Source organism: Electrona antarctica (assembly GCF_951216825.1).
Source record: "Electrona antarctica genome assembly, chromosome: 23".
Lineage (NCBI taxonomy): Eukaryota > Metazoa > Chordata > Actinopteri > Myctophiformes > Myctophidae > Electrona > Electrona antarctica.
Genome location: NC_136804.1, coordinates 3835244 through 3853720, shown reverse-complemented (window position 1 = coordinate 3853720; position 18477 = coordinate 3835244). Strand labels below are relative to the sequence as shown.

General features: G+C 41.2%; 2 protein-coding genes across 2 annotated transcripts; both read left to right on the top strand.

The window, feature by feature from the left end:
- The first annotated feature begins 6520 nt into the window (after nucleotides 1-6520).
- On the top strand, nucleotides 6521-11154 carry LOC306916440 (receptor-transporting protein 3-like). Its single transcript, XM_079494289.1, has 3 exons — nucleotides 6521-6645; nucleotides 8716-8866; nucleotides 9560-11154. Exons 2-3 carry the CDS (start codon nucleotides 8724-8726, stop codon nucleotides 9903-9905), a joined length of 489 nt encoding a protein of 162 aa, XP_079350415.1. The 5' UTR covers nucleotides 6521-6645; nucleotides 8716-8723; the 3' UTR covers nucleotides 9906-11154.
- A 1464-nt stretch (nucleotides 11155-12618) lies between these two features.
- Nucleotides 12619-18151, top strand: LOC306916328 (uncharacterized protein; the record flags this gene model as incomplete). The annotated part of the gene is made up of 6 exons (XM_079494162.1): nucleotides 12619-12757; nucleotides 15192-15326; nucleotides 15420-15503; nucleotides 16446-16703; nucleotides 17337-17376; nucleotides 17958-18151. Exons 2-6 carry the CDS (start codon nucleotides 15195-15197, stop codon nucleotides 18149-18151), a joined length of 708 nt encoding a protein of 235 aa, XP_079350288.1. The 5' UTR covers nucleotides 12619-12757; nucleotides 15192-15194.
- Nucleotides 18152-18477: the final 326 nt, after the last annotated feature.

The window sequence follows — 18477 nt, the reverse complement described above, 5'->3', positions numbered from 1 at the left end:
AGAACGCTCACTGTGTAAACAAACCAGACAATCCCAGAAGTATGGCGACCGCTACCACGTGACACATATGTTGACGCCCCCTCAAGGAGATTTTGGTACGCTCTATAGGGCCCACAGTGATAGAAAAATGGACCAAACCGCCCCACAACATTACAGTGCTGGAAGGCAAGGGCATCATTCTGAGGTAATGGCTCTTCCCAAACCTGACCTGTATACCAACGAATTACATGAAAACGTGTTTGTGTCATCTGAAACAAAGCTTTTTCTTATAATAAAGACACTTGTTTTTGTGAAATTACATATTTACAACCATGATATATCTGTTTGGTTTGATAGTGTACGATAGTTTTCTTTCAAATAATCAAATATTATATTTTTTTCCCATCTGGCAACACAGGTGAGAATAATCAGACATTGACTGAGGATAAGGAAAACAGATATCTAAAGTTGAATTCACTGCAGTGTATGAGGGTGTTTCTTGCTGAAAAAGTGACCTTTATAGAGTGCAGATCAGTTATTTTTGACAAGCGACCATCATGCAATAGAGTAGGCTAAACGGGGCTTGCTAACTGTTTTGTTTATGCCATTCTGGTCTGTTGGAAGTTGATTTATCTGTATTTTATGTACAATTCCTTGTAAAATTAATACATTTTACACTGTTGTTAGCTGACTTTGACCCATTTTTTGGTTCGATATGATATGATGTAGTACTTTATTGTCAGTTCACACTGAAAATTGTCTTGCGACCCAGCAGCCAAGTATGCAGAACACACACACACATTTGACATAACACAAAGAACAAAACAATATTACATACATGAAGTCAAGAGCAGCTGTCCACCGCCTAGATTACCCATGGCTACTACAACTCCTGATTAAGCCTCAAAGTCGACTGGTGGACAAAGGACCTCTTTAGTCTGACCTTATTCTATGCTGGTACACCATATCTCCTTCCTGAAGGCAGCAACCTATAGTCTCCATACAACACATGTTTAGTATTAGAGGTGATATTCCTTGCTAACCTTAGGATGCTGTTGTCATACATGGATGTATAAAGTTTCTGAAGTACGTTGTCCAACAATCTTTGAACAAAATGTTCAGTTGTTGCAGCAGTGACTTTAGGGCTGCAGACAAACATCCATACCTGGTGGTACTACAGTACTGAAGAACACTCATAATAACAGAAGTGAAGAACAAAAGAAGAATTTGTCTACTTAAGGCTCATACATAGTCTGGATTTTCGGTGGTGAGGTGACTACCGAACTACAACATGACGTCACGAGCCGCGGTGAAGAGCAAACCACCGCCACCGCCCCAGCCCCTCTCTCTGTTTTTACTCACCACCACTCAACGTTATTTCAACTCCGGTGGTCAGCTCACCACCGGAGCAGTGGTCACCTCACCACCGAAAATCCAGACTATGAATGAGCCTTTAGCACCGAAGGATCTTAGAACGCGAAGGAAGTAGATTCTTTGCTTTGTGTTCTTACACACTGAATCCATCTGATCTTTCCATGACAACAGATGGTCTATTACTACTCCTAGGTATTTGTAACATACCTGGTTGATCTGTTCACCATGAATAGTAATGGGGGATCTGTGTATCTCTGGTGGTGTACCAAAAACCATCTCTTCTGTCTTTTTTGTGTTAATGATGAGAGCGATGTTATCACTCTTATTGTCTCCACCAGGCCGAAGGCATGGGGAGAGAGTATGTTTTGCACTCCGTCCGTGTGTGTGTGTGTCCGTCCGTCCGTCCGTCCGTCCTTCCGTCCGTCCGTTACCAGCTAATCTCCGGCACCGTTAACCCGGTCGATGCCAAACTTTGCACACACACTCCCTGGATGCCAACGATGAACCTCTGCCCCGCATTTTCCAGAACGGCCTGTTATAGCGCCACCATGAGGCAGCTTTTCACATTGTTTACCTAAAACTGCACCGATCTGCGTGAAACGTTGCATGCACACTCCCTAGAGGCCAAGGACAAACCTTTGACCTGCATTTTCCGCATCTGCCTTTTATAGCGCCACCAGGAGGCCGACTTTTGTAAAACACATTTTTGGATATTACTCCTCCAGATTCTGTCCAAAAATCTCAAAAGACGTTACACAGTATCTCTATGGTCATGTGCTCAAGTCGGATCTGTCCGATATTTCATATTCCATCCTAATTGGCTATAATTGGCTTTCACAGTTTGCAAGATTGCCCCGTTTTGAACAAAAGCCTCAAATCATGAACGCAGCATGCAATTTACGTCAAATCTTTCACACATTTTCTTACTAGGCTGAGGAATATATCCCACCCTTTTCACATTGGCCTGTTATAGCGCCACCAACAGGTTGATTTTTGCAAAACACATTTTTGGAACAAAATGCCTCAAATCATCCAATTGCCATCAAAGGCAAACATATTACTTATTTATATTACTCCTAAACATTTTGCCAAACATCTCACACAGTCCTATCCTCCTGGTGGAGACCTGTGCCCAGAAGGTCACTTTTTCTAGTTTACTCTGTGTTGGTGTAGTCCAGGATCACTGGAACTATCTGTTATAATAATTAGTCCATGCACAGTACATCTTAGTCTATGTACTTGAACTTGAGATACAGTGTACTTGATATGTATTGTGTACTGCCTGTCCTGTTGCATACTTTATAGATAGACTACGAGAGACATCTCAGCGGTAGGCACGTTATTCTGTCTCATATTATTGTCACGTCATTATGATCCAGCACTATATATGTTCCTGTTTGTGTAATAAACTTTGTGAACCTTTAGCGTGATACTGTCTCATGTCGCGTTATTGTTCTCCCGGGCCCGCCACCGCAGTCGCTGTACCAAAGGAATACTTCAACAGGATTGTCACACACCACCCAGCCTGCACACACTACCTGTCTGTCAGAACCAGACGAGGGTCCAGTACTTAGAGATTACAACACTATCTAGGAGAGAAATCGGAGTATTTTAGAATGTATTGGTCTCGTATGTCAGTGCGACATTCAGACCTCAATACAACAGCTGTCAGTATAAAGGGTGAAAAGTACAGCTGAGCTCACACAACCCTGGGGAGCACCAACATTAGTTTAGTGCCGAGGAGAGGGCTGTGTTCACCTTCACCCTCTGCACTCTGATAGTAAGAAAATAAGCATACCAGTGAATTAAGTATGGATTCAGTTCCAACTGTACCATTTTTGACACTAGTATATCAGACTGTATTGTATTGAAAGCTGAAGAAAAGTCTAAGAATAGCACCCTTGCATGACTTATCTAGGTGTTTTGTAATTAAGTGGACCAGTGTGACATCCGTATCTGTACCGCAATCCTTTTTATAAGCAAACTGACAGGGGTTGAATTTATCTTTTGTTATACTAACAAGATGTTGAAGAAGAGAATAGATTATGCATTGTATGTGACCTGAATTATGTGGAAAATGAATTCCATTGTATGTTTTATTGTACCCTGTATGATGATTTGAGGGTTCCACTGTTTGAGGTAATGCAACAAAGAAATCCTGATCTATTCTGGGAAGATGATGGACAGAAGTTAGACTGGTTATTTAATTATTTAGGACAGCCCAGTTTGTTTCTAGAGCCTGGAGTAGACAATCCCAGCTCTTCAAGTAGGTACATGTGTCTCCTGTCACAGGCCTAATGGTGTATTTTATTTTATGGTATTTTATTTTATGTTATATATTATGTAATCTGCCTCGTAAGGATCTGGAGTGTCAGTTTGGTATTCAATTGATCATTGTTTGCAAACCGTCATGTCGGTTTATTGTAATTGTTCATGTAAACTGTAAAAAGTGTCCTGTAAGTCCATATGGGCTGGGCTTCTTCGGAAGCATGACACTTAAATAAAGAATCAATCAATCAATCATGTAACAGTATTCTTTCAAGTGATTTCATAATCACTGAAGTGAGAGCTGTGGGTCTATAATCCTATAAAGTCTTTTGGACTTTGGATTTTGGGTAGTGGTTTTCCAAGACAAGGGGATTTTTTTTTAAATATATAATTAGGAATATGTTTTTATTGGGTGATTGAGTGGTTACATACATTCTTGAATACATGATCGTAGTCAAGGAAGAACAAGGAATGGTTTTACATAACATTAGAATTATTAAACATTACATATTTCAGTAAAGTTATGGCTTCACCCACCCAATGGTTTTTTCATTGTCTCCACCAGGCCTTTTTATTTATTGAGTGCTGTTCAGAGGTAAACAGCCATCGCCCCGCCGGTGGGGGCAATGGGGCTCATATCAAGAGGTTAAATGTAAAGTAAAGTATACATGATTAGAACATGCTTAAATATTTGTCAATAAATTATAATTGATACAACAGAACATGAAAAATGTCAATGCAACCAATGAAAAATAATTATTGTAATTGTGGCAAAGACTACTGGGTATGTAGTGCCCACCTTTCCGAGGCCTTGTGCCCAATCTGTTTTGGTGGCCACATTTCCCTAGTGCCCACTGTTCCTTGGGTGCCCAGTTTTCCCTAGTGCCCAGAATGTTTTGGTGCCCACCCTTCCTGTTACCCATGAACCTAGAATTCAAACTAGATAAAGTGCCCCTCGGGGCACAGGTCTCCACCAGGGCAGATGAGGTTGTGGCCTCCTGGTGGCGCTATAATAGGCCAACGTGAAAAGGGTGCCATTTCTTCTTAGGCCTTGGATGGCAATTGGATGATTTGAGGCATTTTGTTCCAAAAATGTGTTTTGCAAAAATCCACCTGTAGGTGGCGCTATAACAGGCCAACGTGAAAAGGGTGGGATATATTTCTCAGCCTAGTAGAAAAGTCCATGAAAGATTTCATGTAAATTGTATGCTGCAATCTGGAGGAGTAATATCAAAAGTCGGCCTCCTGGTGGCGCTATAACAGGCCGTTCTGGAAAATGTGGGGCATAGGTTCATCGTTGGCATCCAGGGAGTGTGTGTGCAGAATTTGGCATCGACCGGGTTAAAGGAGAATTCCATGCTAGAAGGCTTTCTTACCTTTCTTTGTAGTTGTTACGTCCCCACCAAAAAGTGTTTTTGTGCAAAAACTCCTTATTGGCTATTTCCCCTACCATAAGCCCTCAATGAATTAGCACAACACCTCATAGCCCCATTCAATTCCCATTCAATTAAATGCAATTCATTTAGGGCTTATGGTAGGGGAAATAGCCAATAAGGAGCTTTTGCACAAAATAACACCTGGACCTCTTTGGTGGGGACGTAACAACTACAAATAAAGGTAAGAAAGCCTTCTAGCATGGAATTCTCCTTTAATGGTGCCGGAGATTAGCATTATATAACAACAAACAACTGAACTCAAACAAAACAGAAGTCATATTATTTGGCCTTGACACTACACACCATACATAAATAACACCATTCCATTCACCCTCGCCTCAGCTCAAACATTCGCTCCTCCGTCAAAAACCTTGGCTTCACCTTCACACTCAATAAACACATTAGTTCCATAGTTAAAAGCAGCTTTTTTCAACTACGACTGTTGGTCACGGTAAAACCATATCTCCCAGCTAAAGAGCTGGAGATGGCAATACACGCTTTCATATCATCCAGACTGGACTATTGCAACTCCCTCCTCTTCGGCATCGACCAGGCATCACTCAAGCGCCTGTAGATGGTGCAAAATGCAGCTGCTGCTCCTAGGCTCTGGAATAGTATGTCCTTTAACATAAAAATCACACCCGTGTGAAGTAAGTGGTGCAACTCCATGGGGGGGGGGGGGGGTTCCAGACCAACAGGAACACACCCAGGGTGCCGGCCCGATTCCGGCGAGCCGTCCCGCATCCGAAACGGTTGAGAAATGACAGAGTTACTGTGTGGGGGTCCCTCTACTGTACCCTCCACTGTGCTGTACTGTACTGTCACTGTACTGTACTGTACTGGCACACCCGAAATCACCATATATACAGTTAATATGTGCGTGTGTTTGTGTGTGTGTTAGGTTGCGCACAGGTGCCGGCCCGATTCCTGCGAGCCGCCCCATGTCCGAAACGGTTGAGAAATGACAGAGTTACCGTGTGGGGGTCCCTCTACTGTACCCTCCACTGTGCTGTACTGTACTGTACTGTACTGTACTGTACTGTACTGTACTGTACTGTACTGTACTGTACTGTACTGTACTGTACTGTACTGTACTGTACTGGCACACCCGAAATCACCATATATACAGTTAATATGTGCGTGTGTTTGTGTGTGTGTTAGGTTGCGCACAGGTGGTGAAAAATAACCATGCTGTTTTCGTGCTCAGACGCACCCAGCCAGCCAGACAGCCACCCACCCACACACATAGTCACTAAAGGAAGTGGTTGCACCACTTAAAAATGCAATCTATGTTGAGTCTTTTAAATCACTTCTTAAAACACACTTCTATTCTTTGGCTTTTAATCGCACCTAATGTTTGTGTTTTGTTGCACTCCTGTTATTGTGGCTTTAATAATTGTTGATGCTTTTTGTTGTTGTTATTGTGTTATTAATTGTTGATGTTTTTTATCTCACCCTGTACAGCACTTTGGTCAATTCACCCTTTGTCAAGTCCCGCCCGTGGTTGTGCCCCTCTTCGCAACCCATTGGTTGCCCTTTCGTGGTTGGACAAACATCCTCTCTATTCATCCACTACCATTGAAATAAGGTGTTTTTCAGTTGCTCCGTATTGATATTCTGTGCACTCAATTCTTATTTTAAACTTGGTGTCAGTAAAAAATCACACCCATGTGAACTGAGTGGTGCATTGACGTCACACACTAACCATAGCAACCATGCTCACCCGTACAGGCACAAACACACACGGGTACTAACAAAGCCAGTTGCTGGAGTGGTTTGCACCACTCAAAAATGAACATCACAGGTGCAGCATGGTGACTGGGCCAACAGATTTGATTTGATTTGAACAGACGGACAGACGCACACACAATCCTGTTAACTTTGAAAGCCAATGTTAGCCAATTAGGATGGAATATGAAATATCGGACAGATCCGTCTTGGACACATGACTATAGAGATACTGTGTAACGATTTGCAGGATTTTTGGACAGAATCTGGAGGAGTAGCCTAATATCAAAAAATGTGTTTTACAAAAGTTGGCCTCCTGGTGGTGCTATAACAGGCCGTTCTGGAAAAATTTTGGCCGAGGTTCATCGTTGGCATCCAGGGAGTGTGTGTGCAAAATTTGGCATCAAAACGGTGCCGGAGGTGCTGCGTGTTGTCTGCTACGGCAGTTATACTTGTTTCTCAATGTATTGTATAATAAAAAATATTTTTGGCATCGGGACTACGAGCTGTGCGACCTCACCTTTCTATTTTAAAGTTTATCTCCCGTGGTCAGCACCTCCCTACTGTGTGCGCTCCTAACTTTTTTGTTAGATTGTTGTTGGTTACCACGGTAACCAAAGCAGATATGTCGATGCAGGACGGCTTTGCGTTGAGTTGTTAAAATCAGTCTGAATGCACAGATCGGATCTGGTTACTTGCAAACGGTAGTGTGAATGACCGGGCCAAAAGATCGGATTTGAGAATAAAACGGATTTGAATCGGGTTTGACTTTATGTGACTGCAGTCTAAAGCCGGCCTAAGACTAGAGTAGGCCTGCAGGTGTTATTATAGATGCTGTTGCCATGCAACAAGTTGAACTGTTTTTAGGTTTTCCCCTGGGAGACAAATAGGCTATACAGGAAAAATAAATGTAAATTGCTCTCACAATCACAGAAATAATTCATATCTTTATTCATTAGAATACTGATTGTTAATATTGATTCAACCCATGACAAATGTTTAATCTTAAAAGGATCCCTGGCTAATAAGACAAATATACCTTAAAACATTATATGCCTACTTTCCCTCTATTACTAAAATAAAATAATACAAACTTAAATATTTTATTTATTTCATAAATAGAGAATATTTCACTCAATATGAACTGCTCCTGTCGAAGTTGATGATGTCATATGTCCATGTGTGTCCAGCCCTATGGAATAAATGGAATGCACGTGCTAATAAAAAGTATTTAAAATATTGCTTTGATGCTCATATTAACCATAGGAAGTATTAAGTTGTTTTTGAGTGGTGCAAACCACTCCAACAACTGGCTTTGTTAGTACCCGTGTGTGTTTGTGCCTGTACGGGTGAGCATGGTTGCTATGGTTAGTATGTGACGTCACTGACAGTAACTATAACAATAAATGTGTAGTTTCACCACTCCGTTCACACGGGTGTGATTTTTTATTAGCATGTGCATTCCATATATTCCACATGGCTAGACCACACATGGACATAATTATGACATCATCAACTTGCGACAGGAGCAGTTCCTATTGAGTGAAAGATTCTCTATTTATGAAATAAATAAATATTTAAGGTGTTTTTATTATTTTATTTTTTGTTGTAGAGGGCATGTATAATGTTTTAAGGCATATTTGTCTTATTAGCAATAGAATTTCTATTATCAGCAATAGAATTTATGATGCAGACAGCATGAGAAAATAAACTGAAACTGAAACAGAAACCTATGGAAATCTATTAGTTTCATTTTCCCCAAAACACAACCACTCATAGACCTGGTCACAAAATCTGTCAACAGTGCACTGCCTGAGTGCTTATAATAAGATGCAGTAATTGCAGACAGCACACACCCACACACACCTGGAGAAGTTACACAATAACCTACTTTCTATAATATATATAATAACCAATCTAATCATGTCAGGGGATTGGATGCGCATTTTCCAGGCAAAGGCTGCAAAGCTCAACCTAGGTGACTCTTGGCGTCTGCCTTGGCGTTTGGAGTTTGATGATAGTATTGTGCCGACCAAACCATCTTTTGGCTGGGAAGAATATAAAAAGGGTGCATTTGCAAGGTCAGTGGCCTATATACAGTATGTACTTTCTTATTTAGGCTGTGTGTGTGTGTGTGTGTGTGTGTGTGTGTGTGTGTGTGTGTGCCAATATGTACAACATGGCCAATATGTACAGCATGGTCATATCCTATGTCAATAAAACCAAAGTTCCCAAACGTTTCAGGATGCGACTCCCCAAAATAAGCATATTTGAACTGAGGACCCCCCCTGACAAACATTCAAGGCATTCAAGTTTGACTGGGCTCCACAGATAAACATTGTGAAAATACAATAATATATAAGCTTGTTGATCAGCTATTTTGACAAATTGGCCAATTTGGTATTAAATAGTAATTTCATTGTCACTTTATAGATGTGCAGATATCTTATATGCACTAGCTTACTGGATTTTGTATTATTATTATTATTATTATTATTATTTTACTGTTGAGTGAGAAAGCAATGTTACACATTAAGCTATAATCGCCTGGAGACCCCCCAAAATAATGTGGGGGTCCCGACCCCCAGTTTGGCAACCATTAAAACATATCAATAAAACAACAACAATAACAACAACAAATGCATTGATAAAGATAAAGATAAAAAGATAAAGAAAACTTTATTGTCCATTCAATTTACATAAAATGGAAATTCGTGTTTGGCACACCGGCAGTCAGTTACAACAATAAAACATTGATCCTCTCTCTTAAAAAGGTTCAGCTGCTCCAAGTGCAGGAGATGTTGGTCGACGAGCCGGGCCATGGTGGTGTTCCACATGCGCCTGCTGGGCCGCCAGGGAACCGTCAAGGTGAGGCATCTACGCCAGAACTGCAAGGAGTGCAGCGACGCCCCGATGGAGGAGGCGCGCTTCTCCCCCGCCGACATTAACGTCCTCCTGGATCACCTGATGGAGAAGATCGGGGTCGAGTTCTACGATGCAATGCCGGCCAAAAAGGAGCACTTCAAAAGAAAGCTTGACGGCCGCCCCCATGAGGAGTCACACTGTGAGGCGTGTAAGCAGGGTGTGTGCAGAGGGTGGGCATACGATAGCCTACGATAGCAGCCGTAGCTTTACAACTGGGTCCCAAAGTAATCACACTGTGGGACTCGTGTGTGGCTCTTCATCTGCTAAATGCCTACATCGTGGATTAAATATCTCAATAGAGGAGCAGGGAGACCAAATACAAGCGCCCCAATGTATAAGTTATATTAACATGTTCTACCATACAGATTGGACAACATGCCCATATATTCATAATAAAGAGATACATACGTATAGTGCCACTTTGAGGAGGAGGCCACACACACACGATGCAAACATGTATTTGAAAAGGTACAGGAAACCAATGCTTCCATCAACACGTTGGTTTGCTGTCCCTTTTTAACCACATGTTTGCATCGTGAGCTAAGAGTTGTGCAACATTATTATAGGCTACCAGGTGTGGTCAGCACCTCCTCAACACAGGTGTGAGTTGATAAATCCACTAGGAAATGTTGGTCAAGTGAGGTCATGCTGTAGGATGCACATTGAAATCCCAGGGAGGATATATCGTTGCTGTTGGCCAGAAACCTCTCTGGCAGAAATCTCTTATCAGTTTTTTGTTTTCGTAATTTAACAACCTAATTGGTCATACAACAGTGTCACAAAAGCATCAAAAGTAGCAGATCCACAAGCTCAAAACGCCGCAAATCAATGCGTTTTGACTTTTGAGCTTGTAGAACTGCTACTTTTGCTGATTTTGGACAGAGACAGTATTGCATGTTGAGTGCAGCTTTAAACTAACAACAATGTGATGAATGACACCTAAACACACACAAAACCTCACTATTTGCTGGGTTAGAAGGAGCACCCTGTTGAATAACAGGCTTGAGGCACAGTGGAACCCCCTTGTGGTCACTATTTGCTCCTCTTAATGACTCTCACCAACATTGTGAATACCTATTGCACTACCTTGTGAATATCTGACTCTGTTACATTACAGCATCTTTTCAATGTGTCAATTATTTATGTTCTAGTCTACACTGCACTTTATAAACTTGCATGCTTACCTAGTTTTCCTCATTTTTTGTTTTAAGAAAGCTGCAGTGTGTTTGAATTAGTGTGGCTAATATCTAGTTTAATACAATAAGTTGAAGTGCATGAGGTGACTTGCCGTTATTCTTTCACATTCACTGTCTTACATGCATAGTGATGAATAAATCCACATTCACTGTCTTACATGCATAGTGATGAATAAATCCACATTCACTGTCTTACATGCATAGTGATGAATAAATCCACATTCACTGTCTTACATGCATAGTGATGAATAAATCCACATTCAGACGTCTCTAATGCATTTTATTCTGCCTTTAAACCGTTTTTAATCAGAAGGAGAAACTATTGTGCTGAACAACACATGAGGAAGTTGACAGTAAGATTAAATATATATAACAAAAAGACAGCACTATATAAATCACTCCGTCTTCATATTTAATGTTGAGATAAATATGCAGTGGAAACTCCAGTTTAACAAGGTGGACTCCACTTGGTTGGTTCATATTCCTATCGATAGTTTAGCTGGAGCAGAGCGACGAACCCGCTAGCCACAAGCAACCTATCTTTAATGCTATCTGCATGCATCCAAGTTGAAACCCTTTTACCCGGGGAGCAACAGGCCCAAAAGCTTAAGGAATAGAGATTAACCTGTGATGTCATGATGACATACTTTTTATTTGTGTAGGTTTAATGTTTGTTTTTAGTTCAATGTTCGTTTGGCCGTTTTTAGGCCAAGGAGTGTATTTCATGCAAAACTAATGCTTGGAATGGATTCAGAATCATGAAAACCCCCTAGTTTGACACGTCATATAGTAAAAATTAATAAAGAAATCACCATAACATGTTTGAATTCCCTGCCCCCTGTCAAAAATAGCTAAAATCTCTAAAACGAAAGAAAGTATAGCAAATGAAAAAAATGAAGACACATCTTTTACTTTCTCTAATAACAACCTAAAACATGAACCTTGGTTGAAAAAACCCAGACTAAAGTTGTCCTTTAAGGCCTGTCCGGTTGTCCGGGACAAGTAATACATCTTTCCGGACAAGTAGGCCTATACATTCAAATTGTACTTGTCCGTTGGACATGTGACTATTGATTTCACTTTTTCTGTGACTCTCCTATAGCAGCCAACAATATTGTGTGGCACTATTGTGTTGCTTTCCTAATAATCACCTTCCCAATTTTGTTAATACTGTAGCTCTAGAATGTCTGTGATATCATCTTACATGCATACATGTAATACATGCATGTATTCCAATTACACAGCCATAGATCGGTCCCAGGCGGTTAGCAGACTGACCACGTCTGCGTTTAAACGACACATGCAGTGTGTGTACTACTAACCCAGTAATGAAATGGCCTGATAGATTTAAATGTGGCTTTTTACTTGGTTTCCTTCATTTTTAGACTAATCGTGTGGTCTGTTACAAAATACATTTGTACACGTTTCAAAATAATATTGACATTTTAGCTTGCAGCCCTTAATTGGACTGCTGATTGGCCCCTGAGCCATCTTAAGTTGAGTAGCCCTGCATAAACACATATTGATTAATATAATATTTTTGTAATTTTAAAATCTTCATATTAAATGTATTTTAATGTTTTGTAAATACATATGTACTGAAAGCCTTTAATATAGTCTTCATAGAGAGAGAAAGGATTTTTCTTTTTGTGAACGATTCTGTGTTAATTCCCTTCTGGGAGCAGTAGATCAATGGCTCCATCTACTGGTGGAGTGAATCATCTATCTATACTAATAACATGCATACGTGCAATTGTTTTAACTTGTTTCATACTGTCATAGCACCTGTTAGGCCTATGTGTCTTTTCTGCTGCAGTTTAGCGAGCGAGCACACTCAATTCTTTCACTGACGTGAGTGAGTTAACCTTTATATTATTTATTCTTTATCTGGCTGTTCTCCTACGTTATTGTTTGACAAAAGTCACAAAGTTGTGGACCACTGTTCGTCGTTTGACAACATGTGTTGTGTGCAGTCTAGTGTTGTCTGTTGTGTAATGCTGTGTTGTGATGTAGGGCGGCTACTTCAGTTATTGCTGAACATTGTTTTAATCATGTTTACATAAATTATATCCATATATTACGTTTGTTTACTTACAGTGTCTGTGTTTACAGACGTCATCATTGTTTTTTAGGCTACTATGTAAGTATAGCCTATGGATAAGCCTATGGTCAAATAGCCTCAAGGACTTTTAATGGAAAAGTAATCAAAGCTATGGACCATGAGCTATGCTAAGCATTAGTTGGCACTAACATTAGTTGGCGGTAACATTGTGTGTGATTCATCCTTCATTACATTGTAGGCCTGCTGCAATTCGCAACTGGCCCCTGTAAAATCTGCATTCTCCCTTCCCCCCTTATAGTCCACTAGCCAGAATATGAACCCGGACATGTTGAGTACACCAACGTTTTATGTTAGAAATGTGGCCCAAATGTGCTTGTATTTAATGTAAGGTGTCTGCTGTTGCATTAACCAGCTAACTCCAAAATGTTCATTTTTTCAGGAAATGAAAAATAAACATTTTTCAGGGGGAAAAAAATCAAAATAAAGCAATACTGCCTCATCAAAGTTGTCAGATTCTTGCATGAGAGGCGAGTGGGAGAAGGGGTGAAGTTAGCTGCTTTAGCATACAGTTTGAGGGTCCAATGGAGTCATTATGCACTATTACTATTTGACAGGCTATTGGCTCGATCTACACACTTTACAATCCGTCGTTGTGATTTGTAGATTGGCTATTTTTGTTTAACCAATTCTTACAAACTTGAGTATCACTAGAGATGTGTTTTAATTGAATCCATTCATGGAAACTCTCTTCCCTCATTGTGAACAATGTCCATCAGGAGAAGGAGAAGTAGTCCGAACACTGTTTCGTAGCTCCCACAGGAAATATATTTATTATGGATGAGAACATTTCATAAGGGGTATGGGTCTTCTTCAGGTAACAATGGCCATCCACCCACCTCTGAACCTCTTAGCTCACCAGAAGAGGGCACTGTTGTTTAACCAGTTACTACTAATGGTCCCTACACACTGTAGGAGATTTAAGGTTGTATTTTTTTTTATTGACTGTCATTATATCGGTTGGGCCGACTAGGCCTCACACACTGCAAGAGTTGAAGTTCACCAAGATGCGATGAAATGAAATGAAATGATTACTATATTTACCCAGGGTATCTGGGCTAAGCTCAAGAACTTGAACTTGAACTTGAGCGATCCAGACCCGATATAGGCTGCTACATCATTTGTTTTTTATTCCAATTCCTTTTGACATCTCATGCACGTGCAGGATACCGTAATAAAAGTGCGAGACCGACACAGGACAGTGTGCCTCTCTTTCTCTCTCTCTCACTCTCTCTAGCCAGGCTACACAGCGAAATGTTTGTGAGAGCGTGTAGCCTACGTGGGCTGCAACGAGACAGGATGTTACATCTTGGAAACATCGTCGGGAAGGCGTCGGAGAGAACTTTTATCCGCGCTATATCTTCTCGCAGAGCCTTTCACACACGGCGAGCAAAACCTCGGCGATCAAAGCCCGATCTTGCGTCAGATCGGGAGTTTTGTCGGTGAGCGCCAAAAATGGGCCCAGACAGCATAATCGGAGCAAATATCGTGCAGTGTGTATGAGCCATAAGACAATATCAATTAATCTGGCAAGAATCTTTTGTGCAAGGGGCAATGTTGGACACCCAGGTGTGTCTGTTTCAGGGCTGGATTCACTTGCTCTGGTAGCTTGTAAACCTTGGTTAGAACGAGCTTTGCAAGCATTGCTTGCATAAATGTCTGCAGTTCAATTTGAATAAAAAGTCGCTCTTAGCTTTAGATGTTGTAAAGCTGCCACCAACGTTTGCACACACACACACACACACACACACACACACACACACACACACACACACACACACACCGTTTTCAATCCACCATATCGACAATACATCATTATTATACTCTTATATACTTTATATCTTCTTTTGAAATGTAATGGGTTGACAAGACATGTTCTCTTTTGCACCTTTATACACCAATATAGCCCAGAGATGTTGGATCCCTGCCATCCAGGCAAGGTCTTAGAGGGCCTCAACAGGCTACGACTCAACTGTTACTTGTGTGATGTGATTTTGAGCTGTGGGGGACAGGAGTTCCCCTGCCATCGAGCCTTACTAGCCTCATTTAGCACCTACTTTGTAAATGTACAACATACATTGATCTGCTGCTGTTCAGGGAATGACCTTCATTTCTGACTTGGCTTCCACCTTAATGGAACTAACTTTACCTTTTCAACCTGCACAGGCTATGTTCAGATCTGTCCCGATGGAGTGCACACAGGAAAAGCTCCACATCTGTGATATGGAACCTGAGGTGTTGGACACATTGTTGAACTACGCCTACACCTCGACAGTGTCCATCTCCTTGAAAAATGTGCAGGTAATGTATGATATATCATCATAAACCATATTAATTGTCTGTGTTTTTGTCCTGCATCTGTACTGCTTACACATAATGTTTTCTTTGGTCTAGGCCCTGCTGGCAGCATCCACCTTGTTGGATGTCACGGGTGTTCAAGAGGCCTGCCTTGGCTACATGGAGCGTCACGTGAAGAAGGTACTAAGACTGAATTCATATTATTTAAATGATTTTTAAATATACACGACTAGAGTTAACTTGTATTGCCATTCATATTCATTGACAGACAATGGCTGGGTTTCCCAAAGAAATGTTGTGTTGCACATAGCTTGAACACACCCCTCTAGGCCGCACACAGAAACCTGTGTGCAGCCTAATTGGCTATTAGCCAATCAGACACTATGTCCTTTATTGGGAAACACTGTCAAACAACGTAGAAATAGACAACCAGACAACTAGAGCACAGCCATACCTGTCATCATTGCGCACGTAAGGCCTCCTGCATGAATACATTTAGAAGCAAACCTGTTCTTTAGCCTACACACACCTGTCAACATGTGGCCGTAGTATTAAATTGCCATATACACACACACACACACACACACACACACACACACACACACACACACACACACACACACACACATACACACACACACACACATTTTTTCAAGAGTGAAGAGAGCCTACTGTTAGCTGTCCAGCAGTCCAAATACTATTAAATTAAATTTCAGAGGCGAAGTGATGTCAGCAAGGTACATGTAGGCCTATATGAAAACACTACTGTCCCATTGTGCAAGTGGATTAAATAGAATAACATTTGATTGTGTGTTACTAAATATAGGCGGTTAAATGGGAGGCTATTGTGCAGTCAAAGTTACCAATAAGCTAGTTAATTCAGCATTCTTTTATTGACCGGTCAGGCCGGTATGGTAGGCCTGAGGCCTACCACTTCAGGCCTCAGGCCTACCATTGCGTGGCACATCTATGCACGGAATATCTATGTTCACAGTGAAACTCAGCCATTACATCACATTGCAAAAAGTGTTACAAATCACGTTTTTAAAGCATCACTATGTAGGCTAACTATATAGCATATTATGTCCATCCATCTATCCATCTTCAACCGCTTATCCGTAGTTGCGTCGCGGTTGCAACAGCTCCACCAGAGTGCTCCAGACTTCCCTCTCCAGAGCAACATTAGTGACTTCCTCCTGGGGGATCCCGAGAAGTTCCAAGGCCAGTGAGTCGATGTGTTCCCTCCAGCTGCGCCTTGGCCTGCCCCGGGGTCTCCTCCCAGTGGGACGTGCCTCGAGGACCTCCCTAGGGAGACGCCCGAGAGGCATCCTAACCAGATGCCCGGACCGCCTATCTTCTCACCCTATCTCTAAGGGAGATGCCAGCCACCCGTCGAAGAAAACTCATTTTGGCCGCTTGTATTTGCGGCCTAATTCTTTTGGTCACAGACCCACACTTCATCACCATAGGTGAGAGTAGGAACGAAGATGGCTCGGTAGACAAAGAGCAAGACGTATGTTGTTTGACAAAATACACTCCTAGACAGAGCAGCCCTGTCACAGCAAGCAAAAGAACTCAAAGTCCATTATATATTACCAATTTACCATTCTCTCATGTCCCAGGAATGGGTGGACCAAAGGAGAAGTTCCCAGCTCCATTTATTATTTTTTTGAATATTCTTTCAAATAAAATGCACGTTTTTCACCGATTGAAACCCCATGAGATATGTTTTTCGCTTTTTTGTGATGACATTAAAGAAGAGTACCTCAAGTTGCCATGTATTGCTGTACTTCAATATATTTTGATGAGAACAATCTTTTATGGAATATTTTACATTGGGTATAATATACCCGTGTTTAGTGATGGTGTAACATTATAGTGTTCTAGGGTTAATTATTGCAATTATTTATTTTGTATTTATTTTTTTGCAACTGAATGGGTGGAAAGTGGCCTAAGTGGTTTACAATTGTATTACATTGTCTCTTATTCTCATGTGTCTATTATTCTTTAAAGCCAGAGAGTGAAGATGATGATGATGAAGACGATGATTCTGGTAAATAATGCTCTTCGTTGTTTGAAAACATGTATGAGAACTACTGGACCTCCTGCTTTTATGTGAATGGAGAACAGACTTTATTGACATGACTTTACAACTTTGATCAGTTACACACTAGTATGAAAGTGATTTTGATTGAGGAAATCAACATTAATAGCCTTGACATCCTTATTTGGGTGGGTGATGTCACCTTTTCCATTGATGATGGCAGTTAAAGCTGCTATAAGCAATAATATGTCAAAATTTGAATGACCTTTTTTTTTTTCTTTTTTGTATTCAGACAGCCAAAAAAAAGCTTTGTCATTGGTCGATTTGCCTGTCTGCTTCCTGATTTGTCTCGACCAATGAAAATCTTCTAGGAACATCTTTGAATGCAGATTGCGTCCCCTAGATGTGTCCCAGAGACAAAATTGTTTTGGGGAGCGTTCTACCTGGTGGCTGTCTGAAGAAAAGAAAAAAAAAGAAAAAAAGTCATTAAAATGTTGACATTATTGCTTATAGCAGCTTTAATGCAGGATCAGTGGGTTGGAATGTGATCATATTGGTGCTGATGTACCTGTATGTGTTGTGGCTTTTAGCCTCAGAGGAGGAGATGGACATCACTCCCTCATTTCCTGCAGTGAAAAACGCTGTGGTCCAGACCAAGGTGACTGTGGTCCAGACCAAGGTGACTGTGGTCCAGACCAAGGTGACTGTGGTCCAGACCAAGGTGGAGGATCCGTATGAGGAAGAAGGGGAGTTGTTGGAATTCAGTATTTTAGCCATGACGTGAGCGCCCCCTCCAGAGATACTTCCGGGTCCTACTTTTGTGTCGCTTTTGTGTCCCCATAGAGTTATACTGTGACGCTCCATCGGACTAAATCTGAGACGAAAACAACCACGATAGTCTAATTTTACCGCTTTCCTCGCAACAACAAAGCTGCTGCTCTCCCAAATCTGGCTGTGACAGGCCGTTTGCCCCACACGGAATACTATCGCCATTTTATTTCATTGTGTCAACTAAATCCTCATTAATTGCAAACTAGATTCAACATACTCAACCCTGCACACATTCTAAATATGCCCCCGAAATATTGTACTAAGCATAGATAACTAGAA

Excerpts from the sequence above, each read along its gene's own strand:
- LOC306916440 (XM_079494289.1), top strand. The coding sequence starts at position 8,724 with ATGCGCATTTTCCAGGCAAAGGCTGCAAAGCTCAACCTAGGTGACTCT. Across the intron at positions 8,867-9,559 it reads AAAAAGGGTGCATTTGCAAG|GTTCAGCTGCTCCAAGTGCA; the intron begins GTCAGTGGCCTA and ends TCTCTTAAAAAG.